This window comes from Schistosoma mansoni, chromosome 4, assembly GCF_000237925.1.
Source record: "Schistosoma mansoni strain Puerto Rico chromosome 4, complete genome".
Classification (NCBI taxonomy): domain Eukaryota; kingdom Metazoa; phylum Platyhelminthes; class Trematoda; order Strigeidida; family Schistosomatidae; genus Schistosoma; species Schistosoma mansoni.
Genome location: NC_031498.1, coordinates 29,114,031 through 29,128,236, shown reverse-complemented (window position 1 = coordinate 29,128,236; position 14,206 = coordinate 29,114,031). Strand labels below are relative to the sequence as shown.

General features: G+C 33.6%; 1 protein-coding gene across 1 annotated transcript in view; it reads left to right on the top strand.

Annotated features, from left to right (window-relative positions):
- Positions 1-14,206, top strand: part of Smp_151860 (putative inositol 1,4,5-trisphosphate receptor) — a gene marked incomplete at both ends in the record, with an annotated part of 77,648 nt that overhangs the window by 40,685 nt on the left and 22,757 nt on the right. The window contains 5 exons of the mRNA XM_018797419.1: positions 1,256-1,411; positions 3,192-3,342; positions 5,187-5,326; positions 6,522-6,572; positions 11,714-11,809. Of these exons, the coding sequence (XP_018652463.1) occupies positions 1,256-1,411; positions 3,192-3,342; positions 5,187-5,326; positions 6,522-6,572; positions 11,714-11,809 (594 nt within the window). The remainder of the gene's footprint in view (positions 1-1,255; positions 1,412-3,191; positions 3,343-5,186; positions 5,327-6,521; positions 6,573-11,713; positions 11,810-14,206) is intronic.

Sequence of the window (14,206 nt, the reverse complement as noted above, 5' to 3'; positions counted from 1 at the left end):
TTAATTAATAAAACTATTGACACGCAATTTATTTTTAGTTGCAGAGTTTACGCGTATAATTTCACTTTTGGCCTAGCTGTAGTTTAAGAAAAATCTGTTTAAAAATACATCTTGACTCATTTTGAAGATCATTGAGAGCTTAGGACCACTGGACATCTGTTTTGCCACAGTTTGAAGTACTTTGAAGATTAAATTCATAGTGTTCAATTTTTTTTATTCAGTTATTATTCAACTACCGTTGCAAGATCCAACTCAACGAAAATAGTTTACAATAGTGTGTTTGAGAAGGTTTTTGAATTTCACGGTATACATTGTCGGTTGATTTTAGTTAGACATCCGTTGCAAACTGGAAAGTGCTGGAATGCTGTTTTGTCCTAGTATGCGATTCTTCAATAGTATGCGGCCATAAATCTATTGGGGTTGTAAACTATGTAAGATAATTTATTTGTATCACTGGTCATTTAATCTTTCCCTAAACTTAAGTAACTCTACAGACATGGGTTTACTGCCAGAGTTTCACGAAGTGCGAACTTGATACGTCTTTACTTATAAATACTGATTATTATTTATTTGTTCTCAAATAAAATTTTATGTATAAGGTTGTAAAGACTGTTGAGGTTTGATCGGGAGCATGATAATTATCATGTGCTCACTAGTGACTAGCTTCAAGAGATAATTCTGAGAGTTCTGGTGAGAAGCCGTGGCCAGTGGAGCTGTTGTAAGGCAATCACCCACTTAAGACAATAAAAGGTGGTTGCATTATATTAATATCGTTGGATGCCGGCCTAGTATTCTAGAGGTAAAGCGCGCCATACCGAAAGTCCTGGGTTCGAATCGGGTATGCGGGGTTGTGGGTGTGCACTATTGATGAGTCCCATGTTAATATAGAACAGCCGTCCAGTTCTTTCAGGTTAATAATGGTGGTCAAACATTGATCGACTCATGATTTCTATCAAAATTGTAAGTGGATTGAAAGTACTGGATTTTCCCATCCATGAATGTCAATGCACGAACTGGGTGGTACAATATTTTCGACTTGATTATCATGAATATGAGAAATATCAGTTGACACAGAATGTATCTTGATCTATTAAGAAATGTTTTTTATGAAAAGAATTAATAGCAAACAAGCTCTAGCACCATTAAAGTAAATTTCACTTAATTCCTTTGCTTTTATAATTACAGGCTTCGGAACATTGTTTCTTTTCAGAAACTATTCATCGTGTTGTTTTCTGTTTTTCTATTATCTCATTAGATGTATGAGAAATGAACGGCTTAGACCTAGTCTGCGTGCATCTTTTACTCGGTTATTATTAAATCTTCATGTAGATCGAGATCCTCAAGAATTGCATCAACCCATTCAGTATGCTCGTCTATGGAGTACATTGGGCACAAAGTCAGATGTTTTCAAGTAAAATCATTTTGAAAGTACAAATTGCATTATGTATAATTAGAGTTTATGATTCTATTTTTATACTATAAGACATATTTCTCGTATTGGACAAGTATTTGACTAAAAGTTGAACAGGTGTATCACAATTAATACTTAACCAAATACAATATAGGTTTTCCAAATAGTATTTTCGATTTGGTTATATGCTATAAACACTGGGTATTAAGAAGAGTTAATGGCATTTTAAAATCCAAATACCGCTGAGTGAATACGTAATTTTTGGTGAATTCAAAGCTCAAGTTTCCCTAAAGTTTCAAGAAAAATGTATGTGCATCCAGTGACATCTATTTTTTCCACTAACAGGGTTGATTACTTATCAAATCACAGGTGGATGCAATACTGTTGTTTTTACCAATAGCTCTCGGCACAATAAATAGACTTGCTATTCTCTGATTGAGGTCAAGCAAATCATATCTACAATCATCACCAGATGTTTGAGCCCTGGATTACATTGTATTGACAAATACTGGCTTTGAGTTTCTACTCTGGTCATTACTACTGAAGTCTTCTAAGAAGCTATCTAGTGTTCGTTAATTAACCATCACTTCTTAAATTATTCATTAATAATCATATAATAACGACTCAGAAAGAACGGCTTGATAGTCGTGAGGAATTTTAACATATATAATAAGCAAGTAGTCAGCTAGTTATCAGGGTTTTATGTGTTTATTGTTGTTAGATTTGACTAAAGTTAAAATAACTATTGTGACCTCTGGAGTGAGTCAGTGCTGCATAATTAACATGCATTTCTGTTGATTACGTTACCTTATAACATTTTATACATTCTGATTATTATATATTTCACTATTTTTCCTTGAAATACTTCTGTCTTGTAAGGTTCCGTCTTCTCTCATATTAATCTCATGAGGTTGTCATTTTTGATGTGTGAGCATGTTTTACTCGTCGATGGGTCCAGTCACGTCAAATTCAGTGTCCAATTAGAAATATCACCCTTATCCGCCCTAATGACTCCACTGTATACGAATTATAGTAGCTGCATTTCAAGAAATCTGTGCAAGTAATCAAAAGGCCTGTTCGCTTTAGAAGTTAACGGAACACTCTGAAAAGATGTAAATAATCATTACCGTAGAACACAATAAGACATATATGAATCCACACCATTTATACCATAACTTCAATTGTGTTTTGATCCAAAAGCTTGTCTGTTGATATCCTTGTCTTTTACATGTGAAACGTGATCTTCTCATTCTGAGGATATCTGACTGCTAATTAGATTTGATAGTTGTGATCATAATATTTCTTCTATTGGATTTGGACATAATTAAAATTCAGAGTAGTATTTTTAATCATGTAGGGTTTCAAAATCTAGTTCACAATCCAATTATGTTACATTGGATTTGATAGCACAGTAATATCACATATAAAACATCTCGGAGCCTTTTCGAAACAAATTGTTTGAAGTAACCAACAGTAAGGCCTATTTATAGAAATGAAATTGAGGACTGAATGGAAATTTGAATGAACTTAATCACTGTTAATGAGTATCCCTACTTTTTATGATATAATCCACCAGGAAACTTTCATTCCAACCGAAGAGGTTTTATAATGATGAGTTTTGCTGGATTTCTTTCCTACCAACAGTTTCTGTAAATGATAATTTACTGGAGAACAAGCGATCTCTGTCAAATAGACACAAACAAGTTAATATTCAATTGATCTTTATGTAAAACAAAACCTGTTAGTATATGTCTTACATCTTAATCAAATTATTTTACAGTTATGAAAAAGCAAATAGTTCTACAAACGAACAAGGAAATTTCACGACTGATTTTATGGAAATTAAGAACTTTGTAAATGATTATTTGGATAATATGCTGTCCAGTGGTTGTTATTTATCTGAACCCGGTTACATTAATTTAACAAATGAGGTAAGTTAGTGATTCTAACAAGTGATATGATTAGAATGTTTAATCAATGCTTGTTCATTTAAAGCACTTAGGATTAATCAATAAAAGAATCCTAAAGATAGTGAGTGATTTCTCTTTCCCTGGGAAATATTACATACATTTCCATTTCCTTTTTTTCTGTTAATTCATCTGATAAAACAAAACAATTCGGTTAAAATGACATTGATATTTACAAAACTAATACTAATTGAAAGTTATCATAAAAATCAATACCAGGGAAAGAAAGAGATAATGTTTGTTATCAACCATTTGTAAGGTACTTAAAAAGTACTAATGTAAATTGTAATCTTTTAGAAAACTAACAACAAAGAAAGTAGAAACAAATAGGTAATAAACGGTAGTTCATAAAATTACTCACTTAACAAAAGTGTCATGTATAAATATAAGTACATGGTCTAATGTATATACATCGCTTTATGCAGCATATATGAATATGTGCATGCAGTTCGTGAGTGTCATGCAGGAGAATCACTTAATAACATGGAATTACTGTAGCAGTTTGGTTTTTGACTGCTTCACATTACTCGCATTACTTTGTGTCATACCGTTTTGAATCAGTACTTATTTTACTCTGTATTTCTTTAAAATGTTTTCCACCAATAGATATTATTTCTGCTTCGTTGTTCACATTTCAGTTTTGTTTTCTTACTTGTTATTTGATACAACAAATAAATTCTAATCAACTCGGGTCATATGAAGTATTCCAAATGTTCATTATGTGATCACCTTTTTTTTATATTATTGTTATTGCAATTAAGCAATATTAGTGTAACTCTAACAATAAGCTTTCCGGTCATCAAGTCAATAACTTACAAATAAATAATTCTTCGTAATGACAAAATATGGTATCGGGTTACATCTTCACTTTAGACTAGTCACTGAAGAGAACAAATGAAGAGTAAAATGAATTTAAATTCACTTAGTATTGTTTGTTTGAATATTCCCATTGATGTTTTAGGAGTGCAACTGGTCAGTCTCTATGAATGGCATATGTGCATACTGTACGTATTAACTCAGTGACCGAGTGGATAACGCGATGGCGTTTGCAGTGAAAGGTACTGGGTTCGAGTCCCAGAGTGAACATCAACTCTGAGATGCAGGTACATCCAACTGACGAGTCCCAAATAGGACGAAACGCGCGTCCTGGATTCTACTGCTGGCCACTATCCATCTCTGCTTACCATGCTTGTGAATTAAGGCTATATTGAGTCAATACGCACAGTATTCACATATACCAATTAGAGACTGACCAGTTGCAGTCCTAACACATCGATGGGAAGATTCAAACAAACAATACTAAATGAATTTAATGTATATGTAATTGACAATACTCTGATATATAATCTGTGATTTGCTTAGACGTAAACTAATTGACCAATTAATGATAATCAATCTTTGGATAACTTTTATGTTTTATGATTTAACTCTATAGATCAAGTTATAATGAACCTGGCATTGAGCCAACACTGGTTCGAACCCAACACAGAATATTGGTTCCCTAGAGAGCATAGTTACATTTCTTTGATAATCGATAACTATTATAAAAAACGCAAGATCTAGGATTACTAGTTGATTACCTTAAACTAACTTATAATTTAGATTTCATACACGTAGTTCCCTTTATCGTTTCAAGGAGAGAACAAACTCTAAATACTGTTAACTGTTTGTTTTAACTGAATAATTAGGTCAAGCTCATTTTTAATTTATAACTCAGATTTTGTTCAACTAAGAGTTAAATCAATTAAAAATCGACAACACAACAGACTTATAATTTATCAAAAAAAAAAATGTAAATTTATTTATAGGTCATCATTCTTTCTAAAAATCTGGTATTTTTTGGGCTTTACAATATTAAAGAATTATTACTTCTTGGTCAAAAACTGGTATTCATGCTCAATCAATTGGGGAGTACAAATGATTTCAATTCTAATATATACAAAAGTAGGTAAACTTCGTGAACACATTTTTATGTATTTAAACACTTAAATATTGGTACGAAGGGGCACCAGATAAATATGCGCCACACAAATCTCATTTGATTTGTGTGAAGGCTGTCATACTGCTCAGGTGACCAAATCGAAGCAGGTGGTTTCCTTGGGGGGCCACACTCAGAGCCTTTGACCTAAAGGTCTAATCCACAAGGCAGTGGAGCATCGTAAGGAGATGCAGTCCCATAATAGCCGGTGACCAACGATTGATTCATACGCCATTTGTTACCTCAGGATACTGGAGCCCATGTGCACCATTGGTTTTGAATCAGGGTTTCACAACTTCCCTAAGAGGATTCGCCGTGTCCACCAACCCAGTTAAAGCGCCAGACATTCGCTTTTCATCCTCTCAATTTTGTAAACAACACCGTGGCCACGAGAAGTGCCACGAGATTAGGACTTCCCTGATAGAGGCTGTATACGCGTGGCCATGTGTGAGCATTTGGAGAGGGAGAACGGACTCTCCCCACTCTCGGCCGTACCAGGGCGTTTGGAGGTACTGTCTCACTGTCTCACAACAGACCCGGTTGAACTCCACTGGTTACTGCTTCTCACTAGAACTCCAGGAAATACCTCTTGAAGTCAGTCACTAGTGAGCCTATGTTGAATAATATCAGAAGGGATTTTGTGGATATTATAGTAATGGTCTAGCTTCAATTGATTCATGATCTCAACTATTAAAATTATTATAATATCCACAAAACCCGTTCTCATGTAATTGTTTATCTTATTGTTACTGATGTACTGTGCGAGGGATTTTAGTGGTAGCAGTATTCAAATTCCACTTTATTTATCGTAGGTTCAAACCCCCCTCTTCACCTTGTTTGATTTGAAAAACCCGGAGCCTTTGACCTAAAAGTCTGATCCACAAGGCAGTGGAGTATCGTGAGGAGATGCAGTCTCATAATAGCCGGTGGCCAACGATTGATTCATACGCCATTTGTTCCTTCGGGATACTGGAGCCCATGTGCACCATTGGTTTTGAATCAGGGTTTTCCAACTCTCCTAGGTGGACTTTTCGTGTCCATCAACCCTGTTAAGACGCCGGACATTCGCTTTTCATCCTCTCAATTTCGTAAACAACAGTGATGCCACGAGAAGGCAGTGAGTAGGACTTCCCTGGTAGAAGCTATACAGGCGTGGCCATGTGAGAGCATTTAGAGAGGGAGAACAGACTCTCCCCACTCTCGGCCGTACCAGGGCATTTGAGAACACATACACTGATTCAGGTAATACACCGTGTTGAAATTGCATTAGGCTTACTTACTGATTCACTTTCATTTACATTTTTACCGAAATTATTGATGTTATTAGGTGATTCACATTCCTTAGGTTCATCCCTTTGTTAATCAATAAAAACTTAATTTCAGCTTTCCGTATGCTGTTACGATTTTTATCCAGCAGTCAGGGTTTTTTTATAATAATTTGGGAGTTGGTGCGATAAAATTCATTCATTTTTTCACATTTATAAATTTGACTAACGAAAGTACAAGCTACATAGCAGAATAACATGAATGCATTTATTTCATGATTTCCCTTCAACTTCCTGCAACCGATAATCATTAGTACTAATTACTGAAAAGAAAAACAGTGTCCATACTTTATGTCAAAATTTCAGAAATATTGTGACCAAAGAATATGAATATACAGTAATAAGTATGAAAGAATGATCGTTGAATATTCTGTGTTAAATAGTATGAACATTTAAAAGTATATGAAGACAAGTTGACGGAAGCACTAATTTAAGAAGTTACGTAATAACTGCAATAAAAAAGAGATTAATTATAAGATGAAAATAAGTGAAGCTCAGGTTACATGTATGAAAGAGTGAAGGAAGTGAATTTTTAATCATAAACCCACAATATCACTCAACGGCATATTGGGAATTGTGGTCATCATGGGAAAGCAAGAGTGACAATAGTTCTTTTTTCGAATGCATAATTACTGTTTAAGTATAATAATAACCATGGCTTCTAAGTAATTTGTTGATGAATTATTTTGAATGATTATAAAATATCAACTTGATGTTCACTATCCAATAGATGACTGGGGATCACAATATTGGATATATGTTAGCCTCCAATTTATGAAGAATGTTCTCGGAAATGCGAACACCAGCTTTCTCTTCCGTTTCCCAAATATGTCTGCTTCAACACACTCGTAACCTGTTATGTACAGTTGGAAGTAAAGCAAAGCTAATATCTTCTCACTTTTGAAGGTCTTAACAAGCAGTTTGTTTGATGAATTAAGATGATTTTTGTTACTGAGCAAGTATTTTTCGATTCAACACTTAGTCCATAATCGATCTCAGATATTTCGTCACTTTCAAAGTTGGTTCACATGAAGATGTTTTTTCCTAACAGAATCCTATCTTCTTATATTTACTAGATAACCATTATCCTTTGAACAACTCCAAACAATGGTTATTTCCTCATTAATTATTTCATCATATAACAGACTTACACAACTAAAAAGCTTTCAATCCAAAGCTCTTTCCTAGCTTATTGGACAGAAAAGATTGAAATATAATCCTATCCATATGTCGTTTTGATATATCCTTTCATGGGTGTATAAGTGTTGCTGACTGTTAGAGTATGATTGTATTCAACACTTACAATATTAAGCAATTCATCGCATTCCACAAATAACACAAAAAGTTTAGTGTTATATGATTCTTTACTACACCAAGGTAGATGACTCATTTTTATCTATTCAATATGTAAACTTTCATGAAAAGTAATAAATTTATGGTGCTATGATATTTATTGGTATACTATTCTGAGAATCGGTTTGGCTTAAAGATAATTCGAAGAAAAAATGTTCAACTACTGATTACATCATAACTATAGATAAATAGTGATTAAAATATATTATCAATTCAAGATAGCTTTCATCATATATTCACTTTTGGATGATCTAGTTTGGGACTTTTAATTCATGTACACAAAACGTTCTTTCAGAAATCTTGGCTAGTAAAGTTCAAACATATCGGAAAGAAAACAGATATCATCGGCAATACTGTTTGATTGGTGCTTTAAGTCACAAATCGACTGAAGTTTGAAATGCATCCTAAGTATAACACTTTCACCGCAGAGCCCGCGAGTTTTAAGTGTGATCTCTGGCGTGGTCTTGTGTACACATCATTAGAAACTTCTCTACACTTGGATAAAAAAGTTATCCAGTTGTACATGGTTTCCATTGGTTGCCTAATTAAGACGAGTTCAAAAATTCAACAGTTTTTTCAAAATTTTTATACTAATAATTTCAACGGTACTGTCTGAACTTGTGTTAATTTAATTAGGTTATTTGTCCTCTGAAGAAGCAACAATAGGTTGTGAAACATCAGAAATTCCATTTCCTATTCATTAGGGTTTTACAAATGCATCATTAATCCTATTACTAACAATCTCTCTGTTGGTCAATTTATTTTAAAACTGTCAAGTCAAAGCTTAGTAGTGATACATAATAGTTAATCATCTAGCCTTACTAACCAAAGATATTTAGCCTTTTTTGAGGTATATCCTATTTTAATGAAAAATAAGTACAGTTATTACTTAACATATTTTATATATATTTTTCTTCCTAACATTAAGTGAAAGAGATGAACACCTCTTCAACACTACTGACTAGTTCAAATGATGATAAACTATTTGATTTAAAATTAAAAACTCTGGATGTTATTGAAGTAAGTTATGAATGAAAAGGTATTTTATATACAATGAAAAAAATAACCCTTTTATGTCAATATGTGAACGCTTTTTAGATATTTAAATAACATGCTGTAGCTGGGAACTTTTTACAAATTTTTTTTATGATACGAAAAAAATGATTATTTGTATTTGTAAGAACAAATACAACTGACTCATGATCTTCACTATATAAAATTACTAAAATCTCCACAAAACCCCCTTGTGATAATGATCATATGCTCACTAGTGACTGGCTCCATGAGTTAATTCCTAGAGTTCTAGTGAGAAGTCATGGCCAGTGGAGCTAATCTATGTCAGGTAGAGACAGGTATCTACCTCAGTACAATGGAGGTTGGTCGAGCGATTTCGTGGATTGATTGAGGTTAGACATTAACACCTCTGGATGCCGTCTCAGTCGTCTATCGTTAAGTGCTCTGGCGCGAGACTGGTAGGTCCTGGGTTTGAATCCCGCGAGGCGGGATCGTGGATGCGCACTTCTGAGAAGTCCCACAATAGGAAGGAACGGCCGTCCAGTGCTTCCAAGTTTTCCACGGTGGTCTAGCTTCAATTGACTCATGATCTTAACTATATAAAATATGAAATGGCGTACATAGAATAAGAGGGATATAATATTGGTTTCTGATTTTATTTAATATTAAATGAATTATTTGTAGTAGTATAGTGTGGTGTGGGCTACTTATATTCTCATAAGTAGTATATGATGGTCAGACATATAATGTTTTTTGGCAGAAGACCAATAAGGAAAGACCTGAAATGAAGCGCAATTGGTAGGAAAATGCATAAACAATCAAATTAGAGAAGATGGATTGATATTTACAGAAGGAACAGTGAAGATTGAGACAATTGATTGTTATTTTGCAAATTAACTGTTTGTTGTATGATTATCAGATCTTAGTAAGATAGTTTGTAATTTGTGCTTGAATACATTCGATTGTCCCCACCCATGTTCTGTTCACTACAGTAATAATATTGTAATGAATGAGAATACGGACGGGAACAACTAAATGTATTTGAACACGAAATTACAGAAACTCTTAGTAAAATTTGAGAACCATACAGTAATTTTTTCGTTTGCAAAATATCTATCAGTTGTCTCAGACTTGACTGTTCCTTTGTTTCCACACCAATCACTCTCTGTTCTTAGCCTTTTTTCTTCGATCTTCCTAACCTTCCGCCACCAGATATTTCATATTATATTGGTGATATATACTACTTATATCAGTCGACATCAGCAGCACATACCTCAGTAGTAGTAGTATTAGTAGTAGTGGTAGTAGTAGTAGTAATAGTAGCATCAGTAATAGTGGTTGTAATGGAAGTAACGGTAGTTCTAGTATTATTGTAGGAGTAGAATTATGAGTAGTATTAGTAATAGTAGCGGTGATTACTTGAAGACCTATAAAGCTATTACAATAACTGAGATGGTCGAACTGACAATACTGTCGTGGAATCGGTCATTATAATACAGAGTATCACTGGTCAAATGGCTGAATATATATTAGGAAATTAAAGATCTTATTTAGGTACAAGATTGTGTTATTGTGTGCTGCTTATGTGAATGAAAACTCTAAGTCAGTAATGAAAGCGTATCTCAGAAGACAACAATTCATTTCTGTTTGTGCTATCATGAGAAATAAAAATGGCGAATCAGACGGATGAATTAGGCTAGTTAAATTAACTTGATGATCGAACGTTTAAAATCTAGAGAATGTAAAATAATCATGTTTATCTAAACCATTATAGTCGATTCAGAGAAATATTATCTAACTGTGAAAAAGTGAGGAAATATTATTTATCAGCACACAAAGACGTCTTATGAGAGTAATAACTCACGGTCTCATTGTAGATAAAAATATCATATTTTACTATTCCAGTAGTGGCTGACTTTTAAAAGTTCAGAAGAAACGAGTTATATTGTTGTTTAACGCTTTTTGATAGTATTGTCAGTATTTACGATGAATAAATTGTCGAAACCTATGGTGGCATATTCTGAAATCAGTAACAATAACACTGATGAACCCTGTTTGCATGTTTCTCTTCGTCTCAAGTACTACATTGTTGTATACATCACATTTCTCGATTACTTTCTTTGAGGGTTGCTAGTTGTATTATTTGTAGTCCTTCATTCTTCATCTCTCTGTGTGCCCATATGATGGATGTCCAGAAAAACCGATGCACACCGAAATCAAATCCGCTTTGACTTTTAAAAGGAAAGGTAATGAAAATGAACTTAAATGTGAGGACTCTGTAATAGAAACTTTGTTAGCTGAATTACTTAGTTGTTGGTTAGCCTTGAAAGACGAAGGGAACAATATATTTCTTTCGGAAACCTTTTAATTGTTGCTTTTATCTGGATTAAATTGGCTATAATGATCTATCAAGATGTTCCTAACTTTTCAGCCTAAGTATAAAGTTACCGAGGGACACTGATCTCACCATAAGTTTTGTTCTTAAGGATTTTTTGCAAGTTTTCATCAATGGGACTAGTTGACATTTTCTCATGGGTATTTTTTTTTACAGTTTTTGTTTAATTACGATGTTTCTGAACTAATTTTTGTCTTATTATGCATTTCAGTATATTTTGGACGTTCGTGTAGATTATCAAATCTTCTGTTTATTAACTACTCTTCGAAGCGTTAAGCAACCAGAAGCTTGTTCAAATAACTTAGAGTTAGAGGATTTGGAAAAAGAGCAAACTTTAGGTAAGAAATTTCTTGTGATAACCTGGATGTTATTAACAACAACATATTTAAAGTGCGATAACTTTCCAGTATGCAAGAAATGTATATACATAAATCGACAAAGCGATAATCATCTATACGCAAATATAACCAGATAAACATTGTTGTCGGGATCTGAATGGTTAAGAGATTTCACTGAATTATCCACATAAATAAATACCCCCTATACATTATATTGTACTGTTATACGGTAGTCATATAACATTTCATACATGATTAAAATTAAATAGTAATGAAAACCATAAAGTATAAATTTTATTACATTAATTATGTATTAGTCCATATGTTAACGAATCCGACAAAAATACCATAATATTCATAAATTCAATGTAGTACAGTTCTGTTTCGACTAATTACAATTCGTTCACTTTAAGATATATATAGAGTAAACTATAGGTAATTAATTATTTTATTATATATCCTTCATTATAATTAATCATGTTTAGTCAGCACACATCAACATACTGAATGAATTGATTCTAAAGTAATTGTAACTAATAAAATTGAAGTTTGAATTTTTATGTTCTAACATAAAAATGCTGTTTTTAAACGGGGGGTTAAATTATAATTTGGTATTTTTACTTTCATTTAATCAACATAAAATGTAATTCTACAATGATTCCTTTTTTTAGTAGTTGCTTAGACAACTTGATTTTGGTGATAATTATAGGAGCGATATTTTATTGTAGTGTACGAGAAGTCAAGTGTGGGGGAGACATAATTACAAAGTTCATTCGTAAAATGTAAAAAAATTATACATTTAAAAATATTTTATTTGGCAACCTTCCATCATAGTTGAAAGCGTGAGTCAATTAAAGCTACACCATCATGGAAAACTTGGAAGCACTTGAAGGCCAACTCGTCCTATTATGGGACTCCTCAACAGCGCGCATCCACGATCCCACACTCGCGAGATTCGAACCCAGGACCTACCGGTTTTGAGCCAGAGCCCTTAACCACCAGACCGCTGATCCGGCATTCAACGGTGTTAATGTCTAACTTCAACTGATCCACGAAGTTGAGCAACCGTTCACCAATTGTCTTCAGTGAGTTGATATCTCACGACAGACGTGGTTTGAACTCCACTGGTTACTGCGAGTGCGGGATGGTGGATGCGGACTGCTGAGGAGTCCCATAATCGGACGAGTTGGTCGTCCAGTGCTTCCAAGTTTTTCATGATGGTCTAGCTTCAAATGACTCGCTCTTTCAACTATGAAAATACTAAATCTCCACAAAACCCCTTCTGAATCCTCCATCAATTGTCTCAAACTTCATCGTTTCTTCGTTGTTATTAAAATTCCTCTTTGTTTGCATTCCCATTCTTTTCATTTCGATCTTCTCAACCATCTGCTTTCAGGTATTTTACTTCTCATTGTTGTTATATACTACTTATGCCTGTCTACATAAGTAGCATACACTACAGTATGACTGAGAGTTAAAATCAAATTTGCTATTTACCTTACTATTTGTAATGTGTATATCATAAAATTTAGTAAAGAGAAAGTTAACTTTAGAAAAGAATGTCAGGAAAACTAATTTTCATGGAACTATGTAAAAGAATAAATGAAAAGTGGAGAAAAACATTTATAACAAATAGTTTCAATGAATAATATATTTTTATTTTGACTGCTGAAGTTCGCAGTCACTTTGAACAAATAACCAACAAAAAATAAAGTGATAGATGTGGTTACACGATGTTCTATTGACTTGTAGTGTCGGTTGATATATTAGGCCTATATACCCTTATTCTAGCCTCTGGACAAGCCAATTTACCTATCCATCATGAATCATGTTTGGACCTTGTTAATTATTCACTTATTAACCCCGACTATTTTTTATATGGGCGTATGTGTGTGTACACTTTTTATTTTGATGGAGTTTTGTTCTCTGAGTTGGATGGTTTGGTCGTGGAGCTTTCATCACCCTTATGAACGACATCGTCAGCATAAACTTCGGGTAGAAGTGTAGTGTTTGGACTTCTCTACATGTGATTCACAGCTTGTCCTGTGCACCTCGATGTTGATTGGTTCTTGTTGACCTTAAATCTGTCATTGTTTATTTCTTCGTTTTGGTTGTATCTCCTATTGGTTTGATTGTTGTGCCTATGTTTCTACCTGATTTTGCTTGATTGCTCGACGTTCTAGCTTATGTAGGGTAGCCAAGAGAATAAAACTTATCTCCAAATAACAATGGGGATGGAAGAATTATTTGAGGTTTAGTAGCTAATATATAAGAAAAGTATTATGTTAGACTGTGAGAATTATATTGAATTATATTTTGAATTTAAATTGAAACTAACTTTTTTGATAAAATAAAACCATTTGCAACGGCTCGAAATGGAAATAAACTAAGAAGAAATACAAATTTAGCAATCTTATCTAATTTT